Source organism: Pongo abelii, chromosome 1 (assembly GCF_028885655.2).
Source record: "Pongo abelii isolate AG06213 chromosome 1, NHGRI_mPonAbe1-v2.0_pri, whole genome shotgun sequence".
In the NCBI taxonomy this organism is placed as follows: Eukaryota; Metazoa; Chordata; class Mammalia; order Primates; family Hominidae; genus Pongo; species Pongo abelii.
The window spans coordinates 112602678-112617566 of record NC_071985.2 but is presented as its reverse complement, the minus strand read 5'-3'; the positions used below and the strand labels follow the sequence as shown (position 1 = coordinate 112617566).

The following is a 14889-nucleotide window of genomic DNA, read 5'->3' as shown; positions in this document are numbered from 1 at the left end:
AACCTTCTCTCCCCATGTCAGACCAAAAATATATAGGCAAACACTTAGAACTTATTTGAAATTCTCCATATGTAAGTCACCAAGTTGAATGATCTTCAAATAGAACTGATTTGCCTCTCTGTATGGTATTACCATGCTGAATGCTATGTGAAGTAAATAAATTTTTTTTTAATTTTACTTTTAAGTTCTGGGATACATGTGCAGAACGTGCAGGTTTGTTACATAGGTATACATGTGCCATGGTGGTTTGCTGCACCTATCAACCCATTATCCAGGTTTTAAGCCCCACGTGCATTAGGTATTCATCCTAATGCTCTCCCTCCCCTTTCCCCCCACCCCCTGACAGGCCCCAGTGTGTGATGTCCATGTGTTCTCATCGTTCAACTCCCACTTACAAGTGAGAACATGCCGTGTTTGGTTTTCTGTTCCTGTGTTAGTTTGCTGAGAATGATGGCTTCCAGCTTCATCCATGTCCCTGCAAAGGACATGAACTCATTCTTTTTTATGGCTGCATAGTATTCCATCGTGTATACATGCCACATTTTCTTTATCCAGTCTATCACTATTGAGCATTTGGGTTGGTTCCAAGTCTTTCCTACTGTAAATAGTGCTGCCATAAACATACATGTGCATGTGTCCTTATAGTAGAATGATTTATAATCCTTTGGGTATATACTCAGTAATGGGATTGCTGGGCCAAATGGCATTTCTGGTTCTAGATCCTTGAGGAATCGCCACACTGAAATTTTTAAAGGAGAGAACCAGTGTCTTCTTATTTAACATAAATAGATAAGAAACATGTGCGTGATGGTATCTACTTAGCACCTTTTAGTTTAAGAAACACACTGTTGAACAATAACTACACCAGGTACTGTACTAGGCATTAACTATGCAAAAAATGCATAAGACTAAGACCTCACATTCTAGTAGAAGAAACACATCAACAAATGACCATAATGCAATGGGGTTAACTACCACAAGAGTTGCATAACAGAATAAAGCAAGCAACTAAGGCACCAAATGCCACAAAAAGACTAAAGATTTCAGTGGCCTACTCTAAGGTATTAAGTTCCCTCCCTTATTATCTCCAGTTGTATCTCCATTCTTAGAGGAGAAATGCACCACATGTTTTTTTTTCCCCAGCTAGAAAAACTAAATGAGCAGCCCATAATAAGCTACATAAAACCTTTATTTCCAATGTTATCTTTATTCCAATCCAAACAACCTATTGTTAAGCTTTACTGTCATCACAGCTTAAAATATTTTCACTTTAGTGAAGAAAATTATTTCTGACTTGAAAAAAAAATCTTGTTTATAATATTAAAAAACTAAATCCTGGTGTTAGAACAGATCTCACTGGAAAAAAGCTGTAATTACATTTCTGGTAAGAAATAAAAATGTGTTGGATAAACTCACTTAAAATGCTTATTAAGCAAGTACCTCCACCAAAGCAAAGAAGAACTACTCCTCACAAAAGTGAAGGAAAAGAAGAGAAATTTCATATTACCAAATCTTATTTCTGCAGCATCTTCCCTGAAATAAACAGACTGGATACATATTCCTCTCAAAAATTTTCAATTGAGGCAGAAGAAAAAAAATTATTTGCAGGAAACCTAGAAAAGTTATTATGAAATTATCTCACAGCCTTCCTCCAACAAATAAAATGTCTTGGCTAGAGTAGATGGTTGGAGAAAAAGAAAAAAAAAATGCTCTTAAGCCAAGAACTAGCCTACATTTTCCTTCATCCTTACTCTTTTATCCCCATATAATAATACACACCCAAAGCCCCTGCTCCCCCTCAATCTACACATATGCACACATCTTCCTCTCTCACTGTCTCACTTTCAGAATTAGATTTTTTACACTAGAAAAAAATATGAATATAATATTCACATGTACTCGGCCGAATATTAAAGTTGATATCTATTTGGTTTTACTTAAAAACAAGATCATAGGTAACATGTTAAGGGGAGACTCTAAGAGTATGCCTTAATCTGAAAAACACAAGGGAATCTAATATTTTTTTATATATTTTTTTTATTTCTTTTTGAGACGGAGTCTTGCTCTGTCACCCAGGCTAGAGTGCAATGACGTGGTCTCAGCTCACTGCAACCTCCGCCTCCTGGGTTCAAGTCATTCTCTCGCCTCAGCCTCCCGAGTAGCTGGGACTCCAGGCATGCGCCATCACACCCGGCTAATTTTTGTATTTTTAGTAGAGATAGGGTTTCACTATGTTGGCCAAGCTGGTCTTGAACTCCTGACCTCGTGATTCACCCGACTCAACCTAAAGTGCTGGGATTACCAGCGTGAGCCACCATGCCCGGTCTACCCCATATACGTTAACTAGCCACTCACTGAAAAGTATTTTTCATAGTGAGAAAGATAACAGTAAGATAGTAAGAAGTTCTTATTAGCCAATTATCTGACATCCACATCCTTCCATCCTCACCCCCAACCAAAATCTGTACCAGGAAAGCTCAAGAATCAGTAACATTCCACAGAAGCATTAAAAATAGAGGAGTAGAATCAAATCTTGTCCAGTGTTCTATCCCAAAAAGAAAATATATGAAGAGAAAAACTTACTTGCAGTATCCTGTGCCATTGTGGTAGGTAACACACATTCCTTCATTTACACAGGGTTCATAGCCATCTCGACACTGCAATGCTAAAAATAAAAACAAATGCACATTAGAAGTAAGTCACTAATCATAACCCTCAGACACCAAAGAAGTGTAATCCAATCCAGATCAGCATTCATTCCCACCTAATCTGGGTTTCTTTTTAGAGTTTTAATCAGTTTTTTATGTTTTGGCTTCTAGCACAGAAGCCCATCCCAAAAGTATCTTCCAACAATAACCACGTTTGTGGTCTTGAATGATGCTCTTACTTCTCTGTGTTTCAATATCTCCAGCTGTTACATCTCCATCTCCCAATTAAAATTAAAGCCATACCATCTACGACATGACACATCATCTTGGGATTTAGATACTTCAGATGAGTATTATAAGGATTCATCAATGAGTGTTTAGGAAAATGCTAGATAAATAATAGATCACCATTATACTGATGAATTACTTAGCCTTCAGGTGAAGTTTTAAAACAGACCACTTCAAGAAGTAATCAGAAACAGCAATAACAGTAATTCAACAAACTAAAATTGAGAGCCTAGTATGCACCAAGCACAAAATTAGGATCCAGAAAAAAGGAGAAATGGAATACATAAATAAACAAATAAACATAATCTCTAGCTTTAAGGGGCCCATAAAAAGATGGGGAGTAGATCATGAATAGAGACTGTAGAGAGAGTATCAAAAGAAATAAAAGAAGGTAATTTTATACATACAGATAAAACAAAAATTCTCAAACTGTTGATTCCCCCATTCCCTTTAAGAGACAATGAAAAGGCACTTTACCATCTGAGGCCCTCCCAAAAACAGACTTTTCAGAAAAAAGAACAAAAACAACAGCAATAGTAGACATTTTCTTTGATTTCAGCCAAGAATGGAAGAAGTCTACCTGAAATCTGCCAATCACGTGCTGGATAATTACAATATCTTGATTGTTTAGCTTTTAGAGTCGAAATTTTCATCACCAAAATACATATCGAGAACCCTAACAACTGGAAAGGTAAGACAGAAAGAAACCTAGTCAAACAATAAATATCAAAATTGAAGCTCATGAACTCTTTCTTGGAAGTTATTAAGATGTCCATCTCTTATGATAGTTAATGTATAAATACCTGAAAGCAAAACTGAGAAGCTCCCCCCTCCAAGTTTCCTCTAACCACATCACTCTATGCATAAATTGTGCAAGATCAGAGACTCTAGGCCTGGCCATCCCTGGCCTCAAAACCAGTAGCCCAGGTGCAAGCTGGATGTCAGAACAACTCCTCCACCAACAATTACTGCATAAAAGCCCAGTATTGTATCCAGTAGTAGAATCATTTGAGAACATGTTTACAGAAAATGCATCCCATCCTTGAAATAATATTTTTAAATGGTAATAATAATAATAATAGGAGCTAACACATAGAACTTACTAAATACCAGGCACTGTCCTAAGTACTTTACATAAATTAGCTAACTAATTCAATCTTCACAACAACCCTTAGAAGTAAATTTCATTATACCCATTCTCAGGTGAGAAAGCAGGGAGGATAAGTGGCCTGCCTACTGTCATGCCAGTGAGTTAGAAAGCCAGAGTTTGAATCCAGAGACTCTGCCCTTAACCACCAAGATACACTGCTTCCCACTACCTGAAATTTCTCAGGATTGGCAGGGTGGATATTATTATACCCATTTACCAATAGTAAAGGCCAGACAGAATAAGTGGCCTCTTTATGGGGCATCGCACCACTAGCTGGTGGCAGTGCTGGGCCTAGGACCCAGGTCTCAGTAAAAGTCCAACCCATCTCTATGACAGCTGTTGGGATCACACAAAGAGTCACCAGGCTTCAGGCCCAAACAGGCAAATTCAGGAAGAGGGTCATCTTGTTGTCCATATCCCACTTCCCTGTAAGGCTCAAATGCTCCCTCTTCCCACACTGATAAGCCCAATGCAACAACTATAATTAAAACAGTTAATGTCAGGTTATTTCCTCCATACCAAAGTTCTCAAACTGATCTTTTCATTCTCTTTAGACATTTTTATTAGTTTCAGTGAGAACTTCCGGGGCTTTTTCTATTTACTTTTTTTCTTTAAATAAAATAATAAATAAATAAAACCCTCACAGTAGGAAAGGAATGTCCTGTAGGCACAGAAAAAGCTGTAGCTCTGTCCCCCTGTAGGAATCCTGGTACAGTGGAGGGACTCAGGAGACCTGAAATCCTGTCTGTACCCCTAACTGCAAGCAAAGCACAACTTCATGGGGGCTCAATTTCCCTACCTGTAAACCAAGCTGAGAGTGAACTAAATGTCCCTGAAGGTTCCCTGTGATCCACCAGTGACAGCTCCCTCTTTATAAGTACATGAATGGCATGCCCAATGCCTGAAGAAACCTGGAGTACATAACGACCCAGCCACCCATGACTCAGAATGCCGTGGGTGCAAAAATCACAGCCTGTTCCTATTAAGTGTCCTGACAAATCATTACAGTGACAGGTTCAGAGAAATACAAACAACCCAAAGTCAATATGTAGCAATCAATCTAGCAAAGAACTTTACAGCCTAGCCTTAGTGAACCAATCAAACTCAGGGACTGAAAAGAAGGTGGGCTTAACAGGCTAATAATTAATGCCACTTGGCTGATGTGTGGGATCATGCTACCTTGAACTTTAACATTTACTGAGCCACGGTTCTCAAACTTTAGCAAGCATTGGAATCACTTGGAGGGCTTTTTAAAAGAGTGTTGGACTCGACCCCCACAATTTCTGACTAAGTCCGTAGGGAGCCTGGGAATCTGCATTCCTAACAAATTCCCAGGTGATGTTGATACCACAGGTCTGAGGAACCACACACTGATTATGACTATATGAACGCTTGAGTGTCCACTTTTAAAAATACTCAAAAGCTATATAATATAGAGGTCTTAGATGATTTAGACGATAACATATTGCCTGAATAAACAGGATGTGGAGAAATGGAACCCTTCTACTCTGTTAATGGGAATGTAAATTAGTACAACCATTGTGAAAAACAGTGCAGATGTTCCTCAAAAAACTAAAAATAGAATCACCACATGATCTGGTAATCCCACTGCTGCGTATTTACCCCAAATATTTTAAATCAGTTTATTGAAAAGATGTCTGTACACCCATACCAAGTTATGGAAGTGTCCATCAACAGATGAATGGATAAATAAAAGGTGGTAGATAGGCCGGGCACAGTGGCTCACGCCTATAATCCCAGCACTTTGGGCGGCTGAGGCGGGTGGATCACGAGGTCAGGAGTTCAAGACCAGCCTGGCCAAGATGATGAAACCCCATCTCTACTAAAAGTACAAAAATTACAGCGCGCCAGTAATCCCAGCTACTCAGGAGGCTGAGGCAGGAGAATCACTTGAACCTGGGGGGCGGAGGTTGCAGTGAGCCAAGATCGCGCCACTGCACTCCAGCCTGAGTGACAGAGCAAGACTCCGTCTCAAAAAAAAAAAAAACAGTGTGGTAGATATATACAATGGAATACTATTCAACTATTCAACCTTTAGAAATAAATCTTGTCATTTGAGACAACATGGATAGAATTGGAGAACATTATGCTAAGTGAAATAAGGCACAGAAAGACAAATACAGCATGTTCTCACTTATATGTAGAATTGAAAACCATCAAAATCATAGAAGCAGAAAGGAGCATGGTGGTTACGGAAGCTACGGGCCCGATGGTCAATGCATACAAAAAACTAAAGCTAGACAAGAAGAATTTTTTTTATATATTTGAGATATATTGTATAGTGTGGTGAATATAGTTAATAATAGGGTATTGTACATTTCAAAATTGCTGAGAGTAAATTTCAAAAAATGTTAAATATTTGAGATGAAGGATACACTATCTTTTAATTGTTCTACATTGTATTAGCAAATTATAACATCACTTTGTACCCTATAAATGTATACAACTATAAATTGACAATTCTAATTTTTAAAAAAGAAAAATAATCTTGAGACTCGTGGCTTTACTCAGGAGCAAAAATGAATACTATAATTATCTTCCATACAAAGAGAAATTAAAACTTTGATAACCTGAAGCCATGAAAGTGAGGCCGGGAAAGACCTTATTTCAAAATTCAATTTACTTTTTTCCAATGTAAAACACTTAAATTTAACAATAAAATTGAAGGCAGCTTCATGCTTATAAAGTAAAAAAAGAAACATTAAATCATACCATAGAGAATTGATGCTTAAACTGATGCTTTAATAGACTCCAAGAAACTAGTCACTCACAAAGAGTCACACTTAACCCCAATTTTCATGTCAATAAATACTCGCTGGCTGAAATAAATCTTATTTACTGTGTATGTATCTGCTGTTTGTGCAGGCCCTTCTCTACTCCACCAAAAAAAAAAAAAAAAGGCAAAAAGAAGTAGTAGATTTCAATCTCATCACTCCATCATTTGGCAATATAATACAAAAATCTAGAAGCCAATTTCCAATTTTCATACACTTTCAGTGCAGTGCATTTGGGAACTAGCTATCTAATATTCAGAACATATTTAGACAGCATCTACTATTGGCAGGCACAGGCCCTGATGTCAGGGATACCGTAGTATACAGAATAAACTCCCTGTCCTCAGGAACCTTATATCTATAAGAGAAAGGTGGCTAAAAAATTAATAAAATAATTTTGGACAGTAATAAGTGATAAGTTCCATTGGAAACAAAACCCAGTAACGTATAAAAAGCAATCATGAAGGCTGGGGGTGCAGGAGCGTACCTCAGATAGTGTCTAGGAAAGGCCTCCCTGAGGAGGTATGCTTTGAGCTACAACGTACAAGTGTCATGAAGATATGAGGGAAAAGCACCCCAGGCAGAGGAAACGGCAAGTGTAAAAGCCTTGAAGTGGGAATTAGACTGGTATTCCAGGTTCATATGGCTAGAGGTTATTAAGCAAGGACAGAGGCCACAGAGGCAGGCTGGGGTTAGATCACAGGAGCCCATGATAAGGATCACAGCTCTAAGTAGGACAGTAAACTACTCAGCTGTTTTAAATAAGAAAAATGACACAGATTTATGTTTGAAAAAAATCAAGATTATGAAATGGTCCAGTGAGTAAAAAGGTTTTTCTTTTCTTTCTTATACAAGCTTATTCAAGTCATCCCTTTTCAGACTAGACTGAAGACATCCATTTTCTCAGCTCCCCAAAATGGCAATGATTTTATTCTAACAGCATCTAACCTTCCAGAAGCACTACTTGTAACATGTTGCCCCACTACTTTCTAACCTACAATGGCTGTCAGTTCTTACTTAGTTCTCAGAACTTAGCCTCAGTTTGGCTCTCCTAAGAACCAGTTGGGAGGTCTGTGCAGTACCTTCACACAGTACCAAGTCTGGCACTTTTTCTTCCAAGGACAAGCCATTTCTTACTTTAACCAGTCTAGGCTCCCATGCTGGCCTTCCAGATCAGAGCTTACCTTATCTGCCCAGTATTACTCCCCACCACTTCCACTGCATTCTCTGCTCAGTTTATGCCCTCTTTCTGGAACAGATCGTCATTGAACTCAGTTCCATTCCTCCATGCATGTCTGTGCTTCCTCTGATTTCTGCCTTCCTCATTACTATCTAAATTCTACCCATTCCTTCAAGGCCCAGTTCACCTCTTGCCTCACCCAGAAAGCTTCCCCTGGAGGGTTCTGGTCCTCACAGGGCCACCACCCCTTATCCTTGTAACACTCATGACTCTCAATTCAGCACTACATGGTCTTCTAGCTCTCTGTTTTTTCACTTTTAAGTTCCTGGGATACAGAAAACATTTCTTCTTTTCTGAGTATTTGAAGCAATGCAGTTAAGCAGTTGAAAGCACGGATGCAGAAATCAGATGAATCTGGGTTTGAATACTAGCTCCACCATTGACTATCTCTGTATCTTCTTTGTGCTTGATATAGTTTGGCTATTTTGTCCCTTCCAAATCTCATGTTGAAATGTAATCCCCAATGTTGAAGGTGGGGCCTACTGGGAGGTGTTTAGGTTATGGGGGCAGATCTCTCATGAATAGCTTGGTGCCCACTCACAGTAATGAGTGAGTTCTCGCTACCATGTGAGCTGGTTGTTTAAAAGAGACTGACATCTCTCTTGCTATGTTACATACCTGCTTCCTCTTCACCTTCAGCCATGAAAGTTTTTTGGGCCCTCACCAGAAGCAGATGTTGGCTCTAAACTTCTTGTACAATCTGCAAAGCTATTAGCCAAATAAACCTCTTTTCTTTATAAATTATTCAGCCCCAGGTATTCCTTTAGAGCAATGCAAAACAGACTAACATACTTCTTTTAAAAAAGTATAGCACTGAAGGCATAAGGAGAAGTGATCCACTAAAGGTAAAATAAACAATAAATGTGAGCAAAAACTCAATTTTAATACAGTTCCACTAATATTTGTTGAGCAACTACTGTGAGCATTGTCCCCTACTAGGCACTGCATGAAAATTAAGCACAAATAAAACAATCTCTGTCCTCATGGTCCTTACAATCTAATGAGAAGTTGTGAATAGGAGCAGAGAGAATGTGATCTACCCAAATGACTCTAAGATAAATACAAACAAAATAAAAATTGCCAATATATACCCTTGGCATACCCTCTTAATACCAATCTCAGAATCAAAAAGAACTTTTAAGAAATACAATATGAACCCTTGATGTTTAGCACTAACTGTAACTCAATCCAGACAAGGGTCTTTTATTTATTCAGGTTTATCAGCCCCAACTGTACATAAAAACTGCAAACAACAGAATAAGCTGCCATTGATTTTAACCAGTTTCAGCGCCTCAGAAATTTATTCATTTAAGGATAAGGCTAAGGCATCCAGACTTGATGGAATCTTCCTTAAAATTTCCTCTAGGCATTTACCTAGGTTTTCCAATGCTTTTCAATATCATACCAGCTACACATCACTGGCTTAAAAGCCTCCCTTTGTTTTAGGAATCTCTAACATGAGTAATTAAGTCTGTACTTCAGCCAGTGTAATCTGAGCAGCCTTCAATGTGTTTTACTTGTTGCATTAACATGTAATCATTTTAAACTGGCATTACTTGTTGCTTTGTAGCCTCTTCAAATAAGCCTCTGTCGTCTATCTCACATGATTTTTTTCATATCCTCCTCCCTATCTGCAGTGTGGTATCTGTGCTTAGATCCACTGCTCGCTCAATCAGAAGATATTTTAATGTCTTGGCTGTCTGAGGCTCCTAAAATACATGAAGAGGAGTTATACAGGCTCTTTTAACTTTTTCTTCAACGTTTATGCAAATTTCAAGTAGCAATATTTGAGAGATGAAGTCTGAGTTTACGCCCTAGGATCTTGGCTGTGGTTGGCTGCTGTTGATTCTGGCACATGGCCTCTGCAAGAGGCTCAGTAAAATGAACAAAGCAAAGTTTTCTAAAATGACTGCCTGCATTATTACCAAAAATAGGAGAATTGAGGGCAGACGAGGAGACATCAGGGATTTGCAATAATTCTCATAGCACCCTGCAATTTCAAACAAAACTTTCTCTAAATTTTTTATTCCATTGTTTGGGATCAAGCCATGAAAAAAAAATCCAAACAAACAGAAGAAGTGCGGAAGCTTCAAATCCCAAGTGGTACATTTAAATAAAAACGAAGTGGAGAAACATCTGTCTTCCTCCTTGAAATTTGTCTTGATTAAAAGGAAAAACAAAACAAAACAAAAAAAGCAATAAGAGATACATCAATTTTGTTTTCCTAATAGTGTTCCAACGATTTATGTGCTCTTTACAGATATTATCATATAGAAAATGTGTTTTCTACCTAAGAGATGCTAGTATCAGATCCAGAAATTAAGAACTCGGCTATAGGGTCATAGCAAATTATTACTGCTTTTCAAAAACTGAAAATATACCTTAAGAAAATATAATCAACGATAACAACTTATAAATGAATATTTTTTATATTACTAATAGAATTTTCATACTATAAAAAATCATTCCAGTTAGCTGATAAATCTAGAATAATTTTTGGTTTTAAAAATTCCAATTTTGTTGTATTTTATAATATTGAACTTATTGCAAAAAAAAATTCATCAGTGTTTGCTGTGCTATATTGAAATCTACTATACACTGTGTGGTTTTTTCTTTTATTTTTCTCTTATTAAAGACTTCAGAAAAAATTTCAATTTATGCATGGGTTAAATTTCAATACCTGGATTTTGGAGATGAGACTAATGCATTCAGCTCTTCTACATGAAATTTAAGGTTTGAAAAATCCACAAATACTTACAAATCAGAATGTAGCCAATTTGCTAATAATGATCACCTCTATACCCATGTACATTCTTTTACCTGAAAAATATTTTACCTCCTTTTCCTTTTTCTCTATCTTGCTAAATTCCTACTATATTTCAAATCACAGATAAAGCATTATTTTCCTGAAGAAGCTCTCAGAGACCCACTGATATAGATGTTCCTCTTCTGTGCTCCCACTTTATCCTAGGTAGATGTATTCTAAGTGCTGGCTCACTCATCTCTCTCTCTTCCACTTCTATGCAAATTCCATAGAGGCAGTAACCACAATTGGCTCCTCTTTATAGACCTGGGACCTAAGAAGGTGCCTGGACCACAGCAGGTACTCAATACTCAATAAGATATTCAATAAACTAAATATCTATAATTAAGACAAAACCTATGAATAAACCTAACCTTCAGCTTGTATGTTTATGTGTGGAATTTCACTTTGTGTAACAAATTAGAAAAGTAAAATAAGAAAGAAAAAAAATGCTGCAAATTTCCAGGCCTTTAACAAGGATGAAAAGTTGAGAAAGTAGAATTGTACTTTTCTAATCTTTGCAAAACTAAAACAGTTTTGAAAGTTCCTTTCTTACCATTTGTTTGAATGAAGATACACTCTCCACTCTTAGACTCCTATAAATCTTAAGCCATGTGTATTATGGTAAACACTAGCTGAAATAGGTTGAATGGAAGCCAAAATAATTTACATCTAAATGAAAAACATAGAACACAGAGTAATAAAAAAATTCCAACTGAATGGGAAAATTCATTGTATAGTATTATCTTCCCCATGAGTAGGTTCACTAATACACATCGGCAGAACAATAAGCACAACGAGATCCAAATGACATTGACCAACATGATCACAGAGTTTACATGTCCAAAAGGTTCAGGATCTCAGTGTAATAAAATCCAACAGAGAGGAAGAAGCTGTATCATACCTAGAAGTTTATTCTCTACAAAAAGTGCTACATATTTGTGTGCTGCTTAGTGGTCAAAAAAGGTGAATATGAAGTGTTATTCCATGTCTTATATCTTGTATTATCTGTTCTGTTGCACTATCTGTATTTGTACTATTATCAAGACAAATTTTGCCTGTCACCAATTTCCTGTGCTTTTAGTAAACCCTCCCTTTTTAAAGCTTTTTTTTTTTTTTGAGACGGAGTCTCGCTCTGTCGCCCAGGCTGGAGTGCAGTGGCGCGATCTCAGCTCACTGCAAGCTCCTCTTCCTGGGTTCACGCCATTCTCCTGCTGGTCTGGATCTCCTGACCTCGTGATGCTGGGATTACAGGCGTGAGCCACCGCGCCCGGCCTTAAAGCTTTCTAAAGATTATTTTGTTAAGTACAGCTTAGTTTTTTTAAGTCCTTAATTTTAAGTACATGCTTTTAAGTACACTTGCTGGAAAAAAATTTATAAATATATATAATCTTCTTGCTATACACCCAAAAGAAACAACATATTCTTTTAGCTTAAATTGTTCAGGACACTTTTTAAATGGAGTACACAATTTCTCGTGTTTGTTAATTTAGAGGTAGACACCCAAACAGAATGAATAACAAAATTATGTTAAAAATGAAAATGGAAAAACCTAAGATTGCTACATATTATTATATAAAATCATGGATACTTCCTAAAACAAAATAGGGAAAATCCAAAGAACAACCTCAGATTTCCCTACATGCATCCTTCCTCACAGCCTTTTTAAAACATCCTTGGGTGGTAGCAATGAAGGCTACTCACAAGGATGGGGACAGAGGTCATCAGGGATACCATAATCAATGTACTGTGCAAAAATAGTGCACAGGAGATTGGTCAGTCCTACATAAAGTCCAACTACATGTATGGCTAACTATTCTCAAGTCAGCGTTCGCAGAAGCTAAGGTCCTAACATTTGGATTATTTTTGTATTATTATCTGGATCAAATAATATGCCTTCAGCCAAAATCAAACTCTGTTCACCTGTGAATAGTATTCCTGTACTCAAATTCCTGTACACATCACTAAGAATTGTCTAAACCCAAGTGCCTCAAAAGGTCCTAAACCCTTGACTCATAGCCAGGATATTCCTTTTTTTTTTAATTATTATTATTATACTTTAAGTTTTAGGGTACATGTGTACAATGTGCAGGTTTGTTACATATGTATACATGTGCCATGTTGGTGTGCTGCACCCATTAACTTGTCATTTAACATTAGGTTCTAATAAGCTCAGAAACTAGCACTGTGAGGGATATATCTAAATATGCAGATTATAAATGCCTATCACTGCCATTTCCAGAGAATACACCTGAGGCCAAAAACCTTGGAACAGAGGAAAGCAGATAATAGAAAAATATCAAATCTTTATTAAATACCAAAGGGAGAAGAAAACATAAAATATAGCCCTAAACAGCCAGGCGCAGTGGCTCATGTCTGTAATCCCAGCACTTTGGGAGGCCAAGGTGGGCGGATCACGAGGTCAGGAGATCGAGACCATCCTGGCTAACATGGTGAAACCCCGTCTCTACTAAAAATACAAAAAAAAATTAGCTGGGCGTGGTGGCGGGTGCCTGTAGTCCCAGCTACTCAGGAGTCTGAGGCAGGAGAATGGCATGAACCCAGGAGGCGGAGCTTGCAGTGAGCCGAGATTGCGCCACTGCACTCCAGCCTGGGCGACAAAGCGAGACTCTATCTAAAAAAAAATATATATATATATATCCCTGAACTTCAATTTTTATTTATTTTATTCTCCCTTGCTTTGTTTCTTCAGACATACAACTATGTCCCACATCAACACAACCTGGGCCTCCTGGTCAACAGAAAAAAATAATAATGTTTACTTAAAGATATTTGATGAGGAGCTGATAATCTCAATGTCCAAATCAGTTCCTCTTAAAAACGCCAGTCCTCCAACTCCATCAGCCTTTTGATTACTCATATTCTTTCTTTATTGTAAATGCAAGCAAGAATTTATCTTCAAGACTACTCAGATTTCTGCAGAGTTGCAGCAGTCATTTTAATAAAAAAGCAGCTCAACACACTAACAGTCACAATTTGGTTTGCAAGTGCTCACAATCATTCTATTTGCTCATCCAGTTGTTGCTGGAATGACAAAGACAGCAAAGACAGAAAATTTTGTATATATTAAGTGACCATATTGGAACTTAAACTTTCCATGTTTGTGTCTTTAAGCACAGAAGAGAACTCTGGGTTTCTCCATTTGCAGCAACACCTAATTTGGCAAACTCAAAAAGTTACATGGTCTTTGATAAAGGCTTTCTTTGTTCTAGAGAGGTCAAAAGATTTCTCTCCAGCTTCAGCCTGAAGATCTCGGATCAAAAGAAACAATATAAATTCCAATATATTAAATTTTAAAATGGGGGGTAAGCCCTAGAAGGGGTGTTGGCTTTCTTGAGCCCAGTGCTTCCCTGATTCTCACAAATGAGTAATAAACTGCTAAAGAAAGAGAGAGAGAGAAAAGAAAGAAAAAAAAAGAAAAAGAAAAAGAAAGAAAGAAAAGAAAAAGAGAGAGAAAGGGAAAGGGAAAGGGAAAGAGAGAGGAAGGAAGCAAAAGAAAGAAAGAGAGGAGAGAGAGAAAGGAAAGGAAAGGAAAGGAAAGGAAAAGAGAGAGAATGACAGCAAGCGAGCGAGCAAGCAAGCAGATGCCCTGGCCTACCTTCCATTTCATCTGCTTTGTTGCCACTCCTGTCTGGAAGCCTAAGGGAATCCCACCAGAAGACAGATTCTGGAGCTAGGCAACACCTAGGTGATGTCTGCTCCACCTAGCTTCGGCCCAGCTATAATACCACGGTAAGTGCTTGAAAAATGTCAGCCAAACTAAACTGTTAATGAGCAGGCCCAGTAGTTTTCTACCTTCCTCCGAGAGAGGATAACCAAGTCTTTAATTTCCCGTAAGACAAAAAGAAAATCTGCAAAATTACAGTTTATTCTAGTCTTTAATGGTAACAATGACCTGGCACAGGAGATATTTCCATCTCTTTTGTTTATCACTCTTAAAATTC

General features: G+C 37.7%; 1 protein-coding gene across 1 annotated transcript in view; it reads right to left on the bottom strand.

Moving 5' to 3' along the window:
* The window catches only part of NOTCH2 (notch receptor 2), a 165694-nt gene that overhangs the window by 120852 nt on the left and 29953 nt on the right, over positions 1–14889 (bottom strand). Inside the window, exon 2 of the mRNA XM_009245522.4 lies at positions 2584–2665. Within this exon, the coding sequence (XP_009243797.4) occupies positions 2584–2665 (82 nt within the window). The remainder of the gene's footprint in view (positions 1–2583; positions 2666–14889) is intronic.